The 16,582-nt window shown below is 32.3% G+C and overlaps 1 protein-coding gene across 3 annotated transcripts; it reads left to right on the forward strand.

Annotated features, from left to right (window-relative positions):
* Nucleotides 1-811: 811 nt before the first annotated feature.
* On the forward strand, nt 812-15,965 carry LOC110098719 (glutamate dehydrogenase 1, mitochondrial). 3 transcript variants are annotated; one of them, XM_020825629.2, is made up of 12 exons: nt 812-1,039; nt 1,114-1,184; nt 2,744-2,795; nt 2,902-3,015; nt 3,521-3,634; nt 10,166-10,387; nt 10,528-10,602; nt 11,350-11,466; nt 14,147-14,397; nt 14,610-14,685; nt 14,821-14,907; nt 15,555-15,965. In XM_020825629.2, the coding sequence occupies exons 4-12, from the start codon at nt 2,908-2,910 to the stop codon at nt 15,738-15,740; spliced, it is 1,236 nt and encodes a 411-aa protein (XP_020681288.1). In that variant the 5' UTR covers nt 812-1,039; nt 1,114-1,184; nt 2,744-2,795; nt 2,902-2,907; the 3' UTR covers nt 15,741-15,965. The 3 variants fall into 3 exon arrangements, with proteins under 3 accessions (XP_020681288.1, XP_020681289.1, XP_020681290.1); XM_020825630.2 differs by having other exon boundaries at nt 1,114-1,180; XM_020825631.2 differs by lacking the exon at nt 1,114-1,184.
* Nucleotides 15,966-16,582: the final 617 nt, after the last annotated feature.

A 16,582-nucleotide genomic window follows, 5' to 3' on the forward strand; every position in this document is an offset into this window, starting at 1 on the left:
AATTCGCTGGATTAGTTTAAGGTAGATTATAAAAATAAATTGGATTTACTCTACGATTTTTTATTAAATATATATGCTAAATGTTATACTAATTCAACGAAAACATAACTAATATTATTAATAAATGTGTAAATTTTATATAACTATAAATAATTACAAAATAAATAAATTTTTAATACCAATATAGCACTAAAAGCATTCATATTTATTAATATGCAACACAATTTTTATATAATTAGTGTTATTCTATTATAATATGTTAGATTTCTACCTATATTTCTTTACTAATTATATCATTTAAATAAGAAATCAATAAATCGAACGTCATGCTAATAATTATAAAAAAATATTTGATGGTATATTTATAAATATCAAAATTTATAATTGCATGCTCATAAAAAAATCCCTACATAAAAAAAATAAAAAAGATATGATCATAAATGCATATGAAAATATGCTTCATAGGCTCTCTAATATTATTTTTTTTTAAATAAGTATTATATATAAATAATTATTTTTTAACATTTATGAACTTTGAATTAAATTTTAAATATTCAAATGACAAAATTAATTGCAGCATATAAAAATTATTATATGTGATCATCAGACGGTTCGGAAGTCAAACAAAATGTATCATTACCACATCATTCGACACACAATAATCCATAATAATGATACATAATATATTGATTATATGGTGCTTCCTAATTGCAGCAGGATATTCAGAATATTCTCACTCTATTTTTCCATTGTTTTTTTTTTTTTTTAATTTTGTTACGTAATTTTGTACTTAATTGTAGCATATGCATTATGTAATGCGGGCTTAAACCATCCTACGGCCGGCGGCCGGCGGATCGAAAGGAAGAGCCGGATTGAGTAGAAGACGAAGAAGGAATCAGAATCTTTGTTGAATTTTGGCCAAGAGAGCTCTTTTAATGGATTCCCTTCACCTCCCGCTTCCTATAAATCCAGTCTCCTCCTCTTCTGCAAGGCTGCAGTTACAAACCATCCATCGAGTTTCTTGCTTTTCCCTCTTTCGGTAAATGATCTGTTTCTTTCGATGCAATGTTGGTTATTAAGTTTCGAGAAAATGAATAGTTTTTTTGGATCTAGGGATTGGTACGTATATTCAGAGTTGGAGATCGGGAAAGAGTTCGATAAATCAGTTCAACATTACTTCGTATGTATGACTTCGGCTATTTCTCCCAGTTATTTTATGGATGGGGATGTTGGGTTTTAAATCAAAAAATTTATCATGTTTGAATGCCCATCTGCTTAAGTTGGTAGTTTTCTGTGATTTTTCGGCATCCCTCAGGAAGAAATTAGGAAGCTATGATGCTTATTATTCGTTGTTTAGATCAAATTACGCAATGATTTGGCAAAATTGAAGAGTGGGTTGTCCATTAAAAGTATTTAGTCACTCATGCTAGCAAAAGATCTACCATTTGATTGCTATGAGTTATATCATAGCTGTGTGATGATGAGACTTGACAAGTGATATTTTATGAGTGCTAAAGTTCTCTTTGTTCAAGTGGTATGCTTTTTGATTTTCTGGTAAAGGTCAAGAGGCATGCTTATAAGATTTTTTAAATTAAATATTCTTTAGATCCATGTGTAAAATTAAATCTATAATTAACTTTATAATTTTCCTCGTGCCTACGTCTCAATGACAGACCTTGGTCTTACTTTTAACTAATTATTAAATATTTAAGACATTTTTTATCCTTTCTGGGGGTGGTGATGTGATATGTGATATTTCACGAGCGACTTTACATAAAGATTCTATTAGTCCCATCTTTATTGCTAAGATTTTTCATATGGAAGAATCGAATATAGGTCCTCTCCAATTATCACGCTAATTGCACAAGCGCTACAAGATGGATTTATCAAGGTAATTAGAGAATACTAGAAGAATTTATGTAGTTATTTCGTAAAGGGCATATCTACAACAATAATAACATCAAGTATTTATCCCAATATGTGGGATCAGCTACATGAATCATTTTTCTTCATTGTGTTTTGTTAAGAGTCAAATTCTCATTTAAATTTAATAAAAAGGCCATTTACAATTTTTTATAGCCATGCATAAAGTTCCTATATGTCATAAGTTATTTTACTGATTGATCATGGAAACTTTTAAAATGTATTTGCATCAGAATATGGTTAATGAGTTTTTTCATCTGAACCACCCTTTTATAGCTTTCGCTGAATCATGTAGAGTCTGTTTGATAAACAAGTTACAGGTGAGTTAGCTTTGTGTCTTTTTTATTTGATGATAATAGAAGAGATTTCCCTGTTATATACTAGACTGGATGTAGTAATGCTATTATATAAACTATGAAGATTGTTTGTTAATGAATTTAGGAAGCTTAAAATATTTTAGAAATATCTCGATGTATTATTGAGCACTAAATATGCACCATCATCTTGTTGGACCCTGCATACATTAAGTGATGGACTTGTCTCTTACTTTTTTTCCTGCTAAGACTCTTCAGCTAAGAGCGCACTTTCATACTTTCTAGAAATGGCTACATTCAAAGGCTCTTTTTTGCTTCCCTCATGCCTTGTTTTTACTATGATTTAATTGAATTGCAACGTCATAAGTATTCCTAACTTTTGTACTTTATTCCTGTTATGAATTAACAAATGGTCCACTACTCTTTCAGTGCATGGTGCATCCCTTTTGATCATATTCCTACAGTTCAAAATTAACACCTATTTTTGGTTTTCCATTCTCTTACAGTTCTTCTTCAATATTGTGGAATATTGCAGGGACTAGGCTATAGAAGCAACTGGTAAGCTTGAAAACTTATAGGCAAGGAGCGCTGGTCATGCATAAAATAGATGTTTGTTCTTCAGTTAAATTCTTTTTTACCTGCGATGTGTTTGGATACTTCATAGGTCAAGATGAATGCATTAGCTGCAACCAGTAGAAACTTCAAGAAGGCAGCTAAGCTGTTGGGCTTGGACTCGAAGTTAGAACGTAGCTTGCTAATTCCTTTCAGGGAGATCAAGGTAAATGACATATTAGGGCTAACATCTTCTTTGTTGGTCTAATACTCTTTACCCACCTTATTTGTTTTACAAATTGTTGCTTTTTCTCATCAAGCCCATAGGCCTTCACATAAGCGGTTGGAGGATTTTATTTCTTATATTTATATTCTTTATTCTATGTTTAGTTATGCTTGGGGAAAGGTTGGTTCTTAAGTTGTTTCTCCTCCAGAGCCTTTTTGTGATATTGTATGTATTGGAATAGTATTAATGAAAGATCGAAATATTGGACATGATCATTGTACGGCCAATTGTTTTTTTTTTTCATACATTTTCCTAGTTCATTTCAATTACTTTTTATGTCCAATTCTATCAATTTGAATTTAACATAACATGATTGTTAGACATCCACTCCTCAGAGTCATCTGTTAACGTGTCTTCTTAATACATTGAATGGAGGGTTTTTTTATAAAGCATTACTTTCTTCTCATTCATGTATTCCTGAACAGTATTTGAATTATTAATGCAGGTTGAGTGCACAATCCCTAGAGATGATGGTTCTTTAGCATCATTTGTGGGATTTAGGGTGCAACATGACAATGCTAGAGGCCCCATGAAGGGAGGAATTAGATATCACCCAGAGGTGAGATCAAAATTATTTTGCTCATCACCCCACACACTTTTGCTAAATATCCCACTATATTTTTTTTCCCTCTAAATAAAATTGAAACAAACATGTTATGCTAAAATGATGCTGGTCATATTTATTTCCTCAACCAAAAATGAGGAATTATAATGGTATCTCTCTCAAAGAAGTTTCTCTTCCCCTCCCCACTAGCACACACTAGACATTATCATATAGAGTTCTCTTGTTAGCTTTCAAAATTTGAAAACCTGGATTTTTTTTTTTTTTGACATCATTCATTGAAAGAGATGTTTGATATTGCATGTAAACCAAATGATATTATTCAATAATTGTTTCTAGCTCCTACATATAAAGTAGGAGACTTTCAGAGTTGGTTTCATGACATGGATGGTCTTTGACTATTGGTCAGTCTGTTGCGTGCTATAATATTCATGGTTGCAGATGTTGAGTTGATCTTCTTAGCATAACACAAAGATTCAACATATATAAAGATAAGTTAATTGCGACTCACAAGAGGCACATAATTTTTACGTAGAAAATCTCAAAAGAGATAAATAATGTGATTTGGGGCCAAGTTAAAATAATTTCACTATGTTAGTTAAAAGTTATAAAGATTTGCCCTTTTCAGTCTCTAGAGAAGGCAAGACTTTAAGGCAAGGCAATAGGTGTTGATGTCAGCTGATGATGGATGACGACATACGATGTACATTGTAGTCGTTCGTCATTGGATGTCAGTATTGCTCAGTAGCTTATAAAAGACATGCACTGGTGATAGTTGGGGGGGGGGGGGGGGGGGGAGTAAGATGTGAGACATTGAGAGTAGACAGTGCGTGATAGCGACGATTGGCAAAAGGCACTTGCGAAGATTGATGGCGAGTATCGATAGCTATCAACAAAGTATGTCGACGAGAATTTGTGATTGGCAAAGGCAAATGTTGGCGGCTAACGAGTGTCAATGATGATGATGAGCATCTACAACAATCAATGTTTGACTTCGTTGGCTAGTGTCAATGGCGGTGGATGACAGGCATCGACAATGATTGATAGTTGGTGCTAATAGCAGTCGATGGAGGACTCGTGGTGCTAACAAGCAAAGCTCTCTTGATCATTCGGTGTAGTTTATACATCTTAGTGTCCCGATGATGTTAGAATTAAGTGATATTGGGCTTATCCGATTCATCTCATCAGGATGTTTGTTTTGACTATAAGCACGCAAAAATAGGAGGCCATTTGGTCCATCAAATGGTATCGACAAAATCAACCATACTTTCAAGTGCTTCATTTATGTTCATTTGGACTTCATTTGTGCATTTTTTGGTATTGTTGAGTACGCCGAGAAGCTCATTTCAACTTCAAGCTTTTGAAAATTTGATTTTGGATGGTATCAAAGTCAATTTTAAATATTTGGATGCTTTGAGATTTAAAATTTTGCATCAAAATTTATGCTTAATCAGATTTTTTTTTCACATATTAGAGTCATTTTCATAGTCAACTTCAACTTTTCAATTCTCTTTAGCAACCCACCACCATGCAATCACATCTAGAACTTTAATAAGATAGCATTTCCTGGAAACCAAAATGCCATACTAGGAGCCTGTATGTCTTAAATGTTTCTGCCATTTAGATGGAATGTTCTAGAACTGTCAACTAAAATTGAAATAGATGTAGTAGAGACAGTTTTCGCACTACGTATCAAAAGTGAGTATTCAGGTGGAATTCTTGCAGTACGTGGTTTTGGTTCGGACGGCATATCCACAATCATTACCTAGAAACCAACAAGGTCTGCTGCAAGTCTGCGTGTCCTCTACCACCACTCCACAAGACACTCCTATTTTGGTTTCTTTTTTAATTATATTGTTTTGGTGAGACTCTAGCATCCTAGTGCGAAACCTGCTAGGACATTTAGGGGCTCTTGATTTGGTGAAAACTTGATGAGAAGTAAATTATTTTACAAAGTAACTTGTCTGTGTTTGTTTGAGTGAAGTTGGTAAAATTAAGTTACTTCATGGTTCATTTCTTTCACAAATTCGTTCTGAAGTAAATGCCAGCAGATCGGCTACATCTTCTACATAAATGATGATTTTACACCGCAATTCAATTCAACAAACTAAATAGCCGATAAATGCTTTGCTCCCAAATTATGGTTCTTTCTCCATTTAGCTGGGTACTACATTAAGTTCAAAGTTGAAGGATGGAGAAGCTTTTAGATTTATATTATTACACTTAATCTTATTATGAATTATGTGATTATATATTATTTAATGGGGCAGAAAATTGAGCTGAACATTTTTTTTGACGAACTTCAACCATTTCTTGATGCGGACATCGGTATAAAGATTTGGCGCATCTATCACAGGCGGCGTCGTAAATCGACGGCTATCATTTAAACCTTCTATTATGATTTATTTTCTGCATTTTAGTTCTTAATTAACGTATTTCTTATTTTACCCCTAGGATAGTTTATGTAAGTGTTATGGCCCAATGAGCATTTTTGTAATTTTTGATTTTCTCATGTTGTGGCCTATATATAGGGACTTAAGCTATTGTAATAGAGGATGAATTATTGAATGAAAAAAAAGTTTGTCTTGTTTGATCTCTTAGTGAGTTCATGAGGGAGAAGCCCGAAATTCTCCAAGAACTTTGAATGAATTGATTCGGTTAATCTCTATTGCAACTCTTTGGCCTAAGCAAGTTAACGTTTCTAATTCTTAACCCTATCTTGAATGATCGACATAAACTTATAATAGCAAACTTAAACAATTCTCTTTTAAATTTCTAATTGCAACTCCTAGTGGTATTACATCACCCAGTTTTGTTCTCCTGCTGTCCAGAGAATCCAACAACCTTCTAGTGCTGTTTTGCCATCCGGCATACTCCCATTTGTTGCCCGGAAGTCTCCATCGGCTGCCCACCCACAGAACTTCGCCAAGATCAACCGCCACAATTCGGAACTTCCTCTACGCACCTCAAACAAAACCTACGAACTTGACTATGGTGAACTCTTCCCCAAGTTTCCTATTTTCCTAGTTTATTTTCAATTGTGGTTATATTTTGACTCACAAAGATCATGTTTACTCTCCTCCGCTAAAGCTTAGTGTTTAGTAAGATTATGTGATGGGCATTTCATAGTACTAATCTTATTATTAGCATAGGGATTTATTGTTGAAACCATTCATGTATGCAATGTTAGATTAACTTGATTGTTTTATGATCTTAACTTTTATGCGTGTGATTCGGCCTAAGCTTGTCTTACCGTTCTTTGTGTTTTCTTTTGTCGTTCAAAATCAACATAAAGTTTATAATTATTGTGCTCTAAATATTAAGTGTGCAAATTCATTAATTAGCTCATATTTGCATGTACATTTTAATATGCAAGGGTTCACACATCATGGATGGATGTGGGCAAAAAAGTTACTCCATGAATTTAAAATTAAGATAAAAACTTGAAATATATATTCTCTTACAGGTAAATTAATGAAATTAATATATATTATGATATATATGAAGATTAATACTCTTTGCATTCAGAAAACTAAATGGCTTGAGAGAAGATTAAGGAGATTGATTATTTAGAATTTAAATTATGGTATTCAAGTAGTAGTCACAATAAAAATAGTGTTGGTGTGATTATAGATATGAGTTTGAAGAATAATGTTGTATAAATTAATAAAATTTGAGATAAAATTATAAAGATTAGCTTCGTTATAAAAATCGCTTTACATGTAAAGCTTAGAAAATTGAGAAAGATATAAGAAAGAAATATGCGATGTAAAAAATTTAGCTTTTAATGATTTATATAATATATTAGATATTAAGAAGGGAAAAAAATATATGTATAAATTAGCCAAATAAAGAGACAAAAGAAGCAAGGATCTAGTTCAAGTAAAGTACATTAAAATGAATATTAAAAAATATATATATTTTTAAAATAGAATATTCAACGTAGGAAGATTAGATATTTCAATAAGTTTTTTAATAAAGATTGTGGTAATGCGATCGACTCTAGTAACTTTATCACCCTAAATAAAAAATATATATTTTTATTTTTATGAACGTATTAGTAAAACTGAATTTAGAGAGGCTTTAAAAAAGTGAAGGGTAGAAAAGCTGTTGGACCTAATGATATTTCAATAAAGGTGTGAAAATGTTTAGAAAATGAAATAATTTCTTGGTTTACTAAAAATTTTAATATTATTTTGAAGCTTAAAAAGATGTCAAATTTGTGTTGATTCCTATTTTTAAGAATAAAAGTGATGCATAAGAGTGTGCAAATTTTAAAAGAATTAAATTAATGTGTTATACATTAAAGCTATGGGAGAGAGTAAGTGAGCATAGGTTGTGACATGATACTAATATTTCTCAAAATCAATTTAGATTCATGCCGAGTAGGTTTACTATCGAAGCTATACATTTATTAAGAGGTTTGATGAAGAAGTATAGAGAGAATAAGGAGGATCTATATATGATATTTATTGATTTAGAGAAAGCATATGATAAAGCTCTAAGAGAAGTGCTCTAGAGAGTTTTAGAAAAGAAAGAAGTTAATAATGCATATATTCAAGTCATTAAGTATATGTATAATAGTGCAGTTACTTGTGTTCAAACACAAGGTGCTTTGACCAAGTAGTTTCCTATTTCAGTTGGATTACTTCAAGGAACAACTCTAAGCCCATATCTTTTTTCTTTAGTCCTGGATGTTCTTACTAGACATTTGCAAGAGGATGTATTCAGGTGTATGCTTTTTGCTGATGATATTCTTCTTTTTAATAAGACTAGAGAGTTAGTTAAAGGAAATTTTGAATTATGGAGGTTAACCTTAGAGTTTAAAGGTTTTCGTTTGAGTAAATCTAAATCGAATTCGTGGAATGTAAGCTTAGTACTAATAAATCTTGTGGGGGGATTGTGATTATGGGCAATCAAGTTATTAAAAAGAGTACCCGTTTAGATACTTTGGGTCTTTTGTTCAAAGTGATGGCGAAATAGATGGGGCTATTTTTAGTAAAATTCAAGTTGGTTGGTTAAAGTGTAGGAATGCATCGGGCTTGTTGTGTGATTGAAAAGTACCTAAAACTTTTTTTGTGTAAATAAAAAATGTGAATTAATATCCTTAATCGAGAGTATTCTTAGATATCATACTCAACATGTAATTAGTTATGAGAGCTTGTGTCCATAGGAGACTTAGATCCCACAGACTTAACAAACCCAACTTGGTCTTGATTTGTCATTCAAGTGAAATCTTTGGGACGCATTCCAACCTTCCTTGCCATCAATTCGCAGAAGCTCGCATTATGATTTGTTGATTTTTATTATCCACTGATCTCCATCCAATTTGGGAATCTAATGTGGCTCTTTTGAAGCTCATTGATCTATTGAATTTGAATTTTTATACTTTCAAATTGATCCAAACATTTTTGCAAATGGCCAATCATGATTTTATTTACTCTATTAATTTTTTTCTTTTGATTTTGTTTGCTCTATTGAATTTGATAAAAATATTAGATACACTTTGTCAACATGATATACCTTATTATATTATTTAAATTTTAGAATAAAAAATATGAATATTTTGTGTGATTCAATAGATGTTTGTCATCAAAGATGGCTTATATGATCACTTTGTATGTATGATAATTTAAAGTAAACAACTAAATGTCTAATATTTTGTTCTTACTAATTCAAAAAATTTTATGAATACTCCTTTTTGTAATGGACCATCTCTGTAGCAACTGTTTAAGCATGGTCAAATCAACAACACAATGCAGTATGTGCTTAATATATGAGAGCATATTACACAAAAATGCTTTTAAAGTATCAAAGTGCGTGTCTCATATCTATTATATAATTTATTTTTGGTCTTTCTTCCTTCAAAATTCATCAATTGATAAATATTTTTAAATGATTAATTTTTCAATAAACTTAATTGCCCGTGTGTTGAAAATGTTGAACCTAGATATTTTCTAAATATGTAAGTGTGATAAGGAAGTGGAGTATCATATTTGGATTATCTCCAATTACACAAATCAGTCACTTAATTCACTTTGGATGGCTTGATTTATTGTTTCAGAACCAGGCTTATTTTGAAATGGTTTGAATGTTTCAAATCCAATGATCCAAATGCTTGTTGGGACTGGAATGTCTGCAATGCCTGGTTTTGAAACAGTAAATACAGCCATCAAAGTGAATTGACTCCATGTTAATGGGAGAGAATCCAAATCCTGAGATATCTTTATATTGTAACAACTACATGTTTGAAAGGTCTAAATTGAATAAGAAATTTGCATATGCATATAATATCCAATATGTATTTGAGCATAAAAAAAATATCGAACGCATGCAAAAGGTGCCAAACTGTTTCTACTTGTATAACTTAGTGTATTAAAACTGTCCTTATTATTCTACATTTTCAATTTATTTTTAATTAGAAGCATCAGGCTTTTATTTCTATACCAAAACAATTGTGGTTTCTGTGTTAAGAGCTTTGACCTGCAATAGAGTGTTCTAATGTTCAGGAACTTCATGGAAATGCAGGTTGACCCAGATGAGGTGAATGCCTTGGCACAATTAATGACCTGGAAGACTGCCGTAGCAAATATCCCATATGGAGGAGCCAAAGGTGGAATAGGATGTGCTCCTGGAGAGTTGAGTCTTTCAGAGCTTGAGAGACTCACGCGAGTCTTCACACAAAAGATACATGATCTAATTGGTATTCATACTGATGTTCCGGCGCCAGATATGGGAACAAACCCACAGGTCTACAGAAAAAAATTTTAAGGGGAAAATATCAGAGTTTCTTCTTTTTCTTTTTAGTATTTTAGAATTTCTTCTCAAAGTTTTTTCTTCATTTTAGCAATGCCTAAATTAAGTTTATTCTATTGGCTCACTGGAAATAGACAATGGCGTGGATACTAGATGAATATTCCAAATTTCATGGCTACTCACCTGCTGTCGTTACTGGGAAACCTGTTGTAAGTAATAAAAATATTTGATTTAAATTCTGGAAAAATTATTATTTTAATGTTAGTAAGCTGACCTGTTCTATTACAATTACTCTGATCTTTCAGTGAAATGATTTATCTTCCCTTCCAGTAGATGTTTTCCATTGTTTGCCTAATTTTACTCTTCCTTCCTGATAATTTCCTTGTTTTTCCATCAGACATGCCATGCATTTAATTTACTCATCCTGAATAGGCCTTCCGTTGGTTCCACATTGGGAAATGAACACAAATCATATCTTTTCAATGATTCTGCATTTTTTAAAGAGACTATGTATAAAATAAAAAATCCATGATATATCGCAAAATTTGTTGGATGGGAAACAATTAATAAATCATCGTGCTTAAACTCATCAATCTTAAAGGCTGGGAGAACTTAAAATCAGAAGGCGGTAACCATGTGGAAGACTGACAAATAATAGCTGATAATGAAGGTTATTGTAATTTCCATTGGTGTATGTATGGAATTTAGAAGTTATATACTTTTACTGTTAATTTGACCTTCTCAATTATGTCTTTGTTACATACGGATTTATGAATCCTTTCAAGGTTTTTGAGAGGATTGATTTTGCTTATCTAAAGTCGTTTCTAATGGTATGTTAATTGTGTGACTATCTGATTGAGAAGTTCTAGTCAGATACTCTGTTATATACAAAACCTAAAACATCTTCATGAAGGTTCTCATCATCCTATCCATATGTTTGTTTCTTTTCCTTGAAGGATCTTGGTGGATCTTTGGGTAGAGATGCAGCTACGGGAAGGGGAGTTCTATTTGCCACACAAGCTCTGCTTGCGGAGTATGGGAAGAGCATCTCAGATCAGCGTTTTGTCATACAGGTTTGTAAACCGGTTCTCAAGTAGTAGTGGTTATTTTACAGATTTCTTATATGTGATTGATTGAACAATTGTAATAATTTTGTTGAAATTCTTGTGGAAAAAGATGATTCTAATCATATTTAAAGAATGCATGATCAATACTTAAACAATTCACAAAATGATGCGCAAACTTCATAAATTTAGGATATAGAATGTTGCTCAATGGAATTGACGGTGGTGGGTAACTTTTTAGTCAAATAAATGGTTATTAATGGCTATGAATTTTTTGTTCAATGTCTAAGTTATGATCTGGACTTTATGGCTGGAAAGGTAAGGGGTTTAGTGGAACAAAATTTCATCCAATTTGGACTACTTTGGGCTGATTTGAAAAATCTCTTTATAGAATGAGTTTTGTGATGGTTAAATAACTGAAAAATGATGCTGAAGGGTTAGCTTAGGATGTGAATTTATGGTATGGAGTAGATTGTTTGTTTTGGTGTAGCTAAGTGGGTGTCCAGTAGTATGAAACAAGACTAAGCCCTAACCTTGTCTAGTTTTGCGGAGAGCTACATATGGGGTTTTGGAGTGGTTATGTGGCTTAGATTAGGTGGTGGCTGGTCTTAGAGAATGTTGAGGATGTGGTGAGAGGCGAGAGGAAAGTTAAGAGCCACCAAGCAAATAAATATAACAATAAAAATAAAAGTTACCTTATCTCATTAAAGAAAAGGAAAACTTAAGCCACCAAGCATCAAGTCAAAGAGGAGCAATTCTTCTGTTAAAATATTTCATTCATCAATAGAAAATTATGATGCATATCAACCCTTTATATAGATTATTACATTACTCTTAGACTACTATAAATATAAAAAATAAGGGAAATTTTAGCGAGAAAGGAGCAGGATGACAATTAATGGAAGGATGTGCGAGCCATATGCATTAATTCATTTTCCATAAGTGGTTGACTCTTAGATATTCCAAGGAGAAAATAAAAATGCAATAATGATATTTTGACTTCATATTAAACAATCATATTAACATTAAAAAAATTTCTTATCAAGCTTACCAAGTTTGAAGTGATTGATACAAAAAAATTATTCTTAGTTGAAATAAAGTTATGATCAGATTTACTTCTTCAGGCTTTGCTGATGTGTGCCTTTTAGTAATATTAAGGGATAGAAATTATTATGAATTTTAGTTTGATGTCTAATGATGTGATCTGAAGTTTGTGGTAAAAAAATGAGAGGTTTATATGAGTTTAGTGGAAAAAATTTCCAAGTATAGTCCAACTTGGTCTGGCTGATTTGAAAAATCTCTGCAGAGAATGGTTGTTAAGTGATACAAACAATTAAAACTAACGGTAGAAGATTAACTTATGATGTGAACTTATTATCTGGAGTATATGATTATGTTTGGTGGATTTAAGTGTGTATCGAGTCGTGGGAAACAAGATTAGGTCTTAGTCTTGCCTAGGGATGTGGAGGGAGGTGCGAGGAATGTTGAGTTTAAGAGAGTAGCAAATAAATATAAAAAGGAACTAGGATAGCTACCTTATCTTGTTAAAGAAAAGGTGAATTTGAGTCACAAAGTACCAAGCCAAAAATAAGAGAAAATGTTCGTTCAAAGTGTTTCATTCAATAATAGAAAATTATAATGCATATCACTCCCTTATATAGGATATTACATGATTCTTAGACTATCATCATTCAAATAGAAAAGAGAGATTATGGAGAGAAAGGAGGTGGGTGGCCATTAATGTAAGAATGTGTTAACTATATGCATTAATTCTCTATTCCAAAATTCTTTTAGTGGCCAACATTTACATATTCCAAGGTGACAATAAAAAAGTAAAAATGATATTTTGAGTTCAAAATACAAATCTAAATTTAAAATTTTCTTCATACGTGGGCTCATGCTTGGTCTCTTGTTATTAGGCCTATCGTTTTGCATGATTTTGTCTTGTAGAAGTTGCAATCCAATATTCTATAAGATCAATATTCTTCTTTTTATGATTTTGAATGAAAACGAACTTTTATGTATCAGGAACACAGTTAGGGCTCATGACACTAAGTTTTTTTATGGTTCATAATTACACTTGACATTAATCTGAATTCTGAAGTAGTTCTCTAGTCACAACAGAGCTGAAAACAAAGAAGGTTTTCATTAATACTCTGTGGTTTTGTATTAAGGCAAGTTTAGCCAAAACCTTCATCACTTCTCTGTTGAGATATTGCTTGTGAAAGATCATTTGCACATTGCTGTTGACACTGATGTGATTATTATTAGCAAATATGATAAGGCTACATATTTATTTAAGTGATAGTGGTACTTGTACAAATATATCTATATATAGGGAAGAGAAGAGAGTACTAAATAAAATATAATAAAGAAAAAAGTTTCTCAGTAATGAGGATATATTGCAATAATAAATATTATAAATTCTTAAAATAAATATCAACTCATGTGATAATATTTATGTATAGTAACATCTTTAAAGGTAATGACTATTAAAGTTTAAAATAATTACTCTTTAACATTTATGATTTTAAATAAATCTTTTGTTGTGGACTACCTTGAATTGAGGAGACAAACAAACAAAATATTACAAGGAAAATTGAATTGTCAAATGGAAATAAGTGTCAACTTCCTGATCATTTTAAATTGGTTATTATGGATTTATCCTTACCTTCATCTTTTAATTCAGGGGTTTGGAAATGTGGGTTCATGGGCTGCTATTCTTATCAGTGAAGCTGGTGGGAAAGTTGTCGCAATTAGTGATGCTAGTGGAGCAGTTAAAAACAGTAATGGCCTGGACATTGAGAAATTACATAAATATTCCATAGAGAATCGTGGTGTTAAAGGTTTCAGTGGTGGAGATTTAGCTGATCCAAACTCGCTATTGACTGAAGACTGTGATGTACTTATTCCAGCTGCGCTTGGTGGTGTTATTAACAGGTTCCTCATTTTTCTTTCTTTCTTTAATTTTTCTTTAAACTGCTCAAATTACCATAGGTTTTCGATCTTATAATTATTCTTATTAGAACTTCACTAAAAATTTGAATTTTTCTTAAAACTATCTGAAATGCATTTTTCTCTTAATGATTGTGAGCTACTTACATTAAAGGTGTGCTTATAGAGTGTTCTCTGGAAATGTCTTTCTTCTTAAGGGAAAATGCAAATGACATAAGAGCTAAATTCATTATTGAGGCAGCCAATCATCCAACCGATCCAGAGGCCGATGAGGTGAATCTTGAAGTTTCTAAATGCTATTAATTCGCGAACAGCATTGGATACTTAGGTCATTTCTATTTCGGTTTTTTCACTGAAAGAGTTTATTGAGATGCTTGACATCAAGTTTTGCCGTTCTTTTGTTTACAGATTCTGTCAAAGAAAGGTGTAATTATTCTTCCAGATATCTTTGCAAATTCTGGTGGCGTTACTGTGAGTTATTTTGAGTGGGTTCAGGTAGGTTGTTCGCGCTTTAACCTTATAGCCTTCATCGCCTATAAAAATAATAAAAATAATGAAATTTTTTGGGCTCATGCAAAACCAGTGAAATTTTTTTTTGGGAGAAAAACAACGGGATTTTGAGAATTATGAGGGATTTTGAAATTGATGCAAAGATTATTATTAACTTTTATAAAAATATTTAAATTTACTAATTTTGAGCCGGTTCCCGAGCTCGTCAAGCTCGAGTTTGAGCTCGAGCTCAAGCTCTTAGCTCGATAAGCTCGACTTGCGAGCTCATAAACGAGTCGAGCTCAAGCCGGCTCGGCTCACTTATACCCCTAGTTCCAACACTATATGGGAATCAATGACATGAATAATGCTACAGATAACTATAACATCTATAAGGCTCTGACATTTGCTTTGACATCATAAATAAATAGCCATGTACAAATTCAGTAAATGACTCAATTCACAACCTACATGCCTTATATGATTTTTGGGAAATAAGGATTTTTCAGCTAGATTATTCTTGCATGCTTAAATTATAAGTTTTGAGGGAGTAAACCAAAAAAAAAATTATGATCATAGCTCAGTGCTATCTTCTAATTGTTCATCTTCCTAATTATTACGGGATTAATGTGATTACTCTGCACTCCATGCAGAACATTCAAGGATTTATGTGGGATGAAGAGAAGGTGAACTCTGAGCTGAGGACTTACATTCTCAAAGGTTTCAAGGATGTTAAGGATATGTGCAAAACCCATGACTGTGATCTACGAATGGGAGCCTTTACCCTTGGGGTTAACCGAGTTGCTCGAGCTACAGTACTAAGAGGTTGGGAGGCCTAACTTTTTAAGTTTTTTAGTCACTCTTCAACAGAGTCATCAAGTTTGTGCAATGACACTTTACTCAGTTTGTATCCCTTAGATTATGCAGGCAATTTTGTTCAAGATTTTTTAGACTGTTATTTAAGTCATCTTGTGATGCTATATTTTGTTGTGAAATAAAGCATTAATAATGATGCTGTGTTGTTAAAGTTTTCGATTGATAATTTGAAGGTTCAGATTATATGATCTTAGGGAGGCTAAGATTTCGTTTGAGACAGTTTTCTTACTGCTTTTTAAAGCAATTTTTTAGCACAAAAAAATTTTTAAACTAAATATTTATTATACTAAAAAATTGCTTTAGAATGCAATAAGAAAATTGTCATAAATGAAATCTAAGCTTTCAATGAATAACTACTTCATATTTAATTGCAATGTTAATTTTACAATATTTTGCAGTTGCTATGGATCATGTTAGTTTTTTCATAGTTTTATTTTCCAGAAAACTGTCAGAATGCCCACAACTAAAAATTCTATCTTTGCCAATATTAACTCTAGAGCTTCTTTTACAAAGTTAAGTTGTCTCAAACGAATCTTTCATCTATATTTAGAAGAGCATATATAGGATTCTGTAGTACAGTCGTCTCAAACAAATCCTTAATCTTCATTTAGAAGAGCGGATATAGAATTCTTTGGTGTAGTTACAACGGTAATTGCGTTGGTTTAGTTGCCGCCTCTTAGTTGTCCGATCCAAATCAGATGGCTTGGATTTGCTACAGGCAAAATCTGCTGATTCTGAACCCACTTGGGCAAAGCTTTAATCGCTATTCCAAATGACCATGGAAATTTTATGTAGACTGCACTTA

This window comes from Dendrobium catenatum, unplaced genomic scaffold (assembly GCF_001605985.2).
Source record: "Dendrobium catenatum unplaced genomic scaffold, ASM160598v2 original_scaffold_274930, whole genome shotgun sequence".
Lineage (NCBI taxonomy): Eukaryota > Viridiplantae > Streptophyta > Magnoliopsida > Asparagales > Orchidaceae > Dendrobium > Dendrobium catenatum.

Excerpts from the sequence above, each read along its gene's own strand:
- LOC110098719 (XM_020825629.2), top strand. The coding sequence starts at position 2,908 with ATGAATGCATTAGCTGCAACCAGTAGAAACTTCAAGAAGGCAGCTAAG. Across the intron at positions 3,635-10,165 it reads GAATTAGATATCACCCAGAG|GTTGACCCAGATGAGGTGAA; the intron begins GTGAGATCAAAA and ends ATGGAAATGCAG. Across the intron at positions 10,388-10,527 it reads ATATGGGAACAAACCCACAG|ACAATGGCGTGGATACTAGA; the intron begins GTCTACAGAAAA and ends CACTGGAAATAG.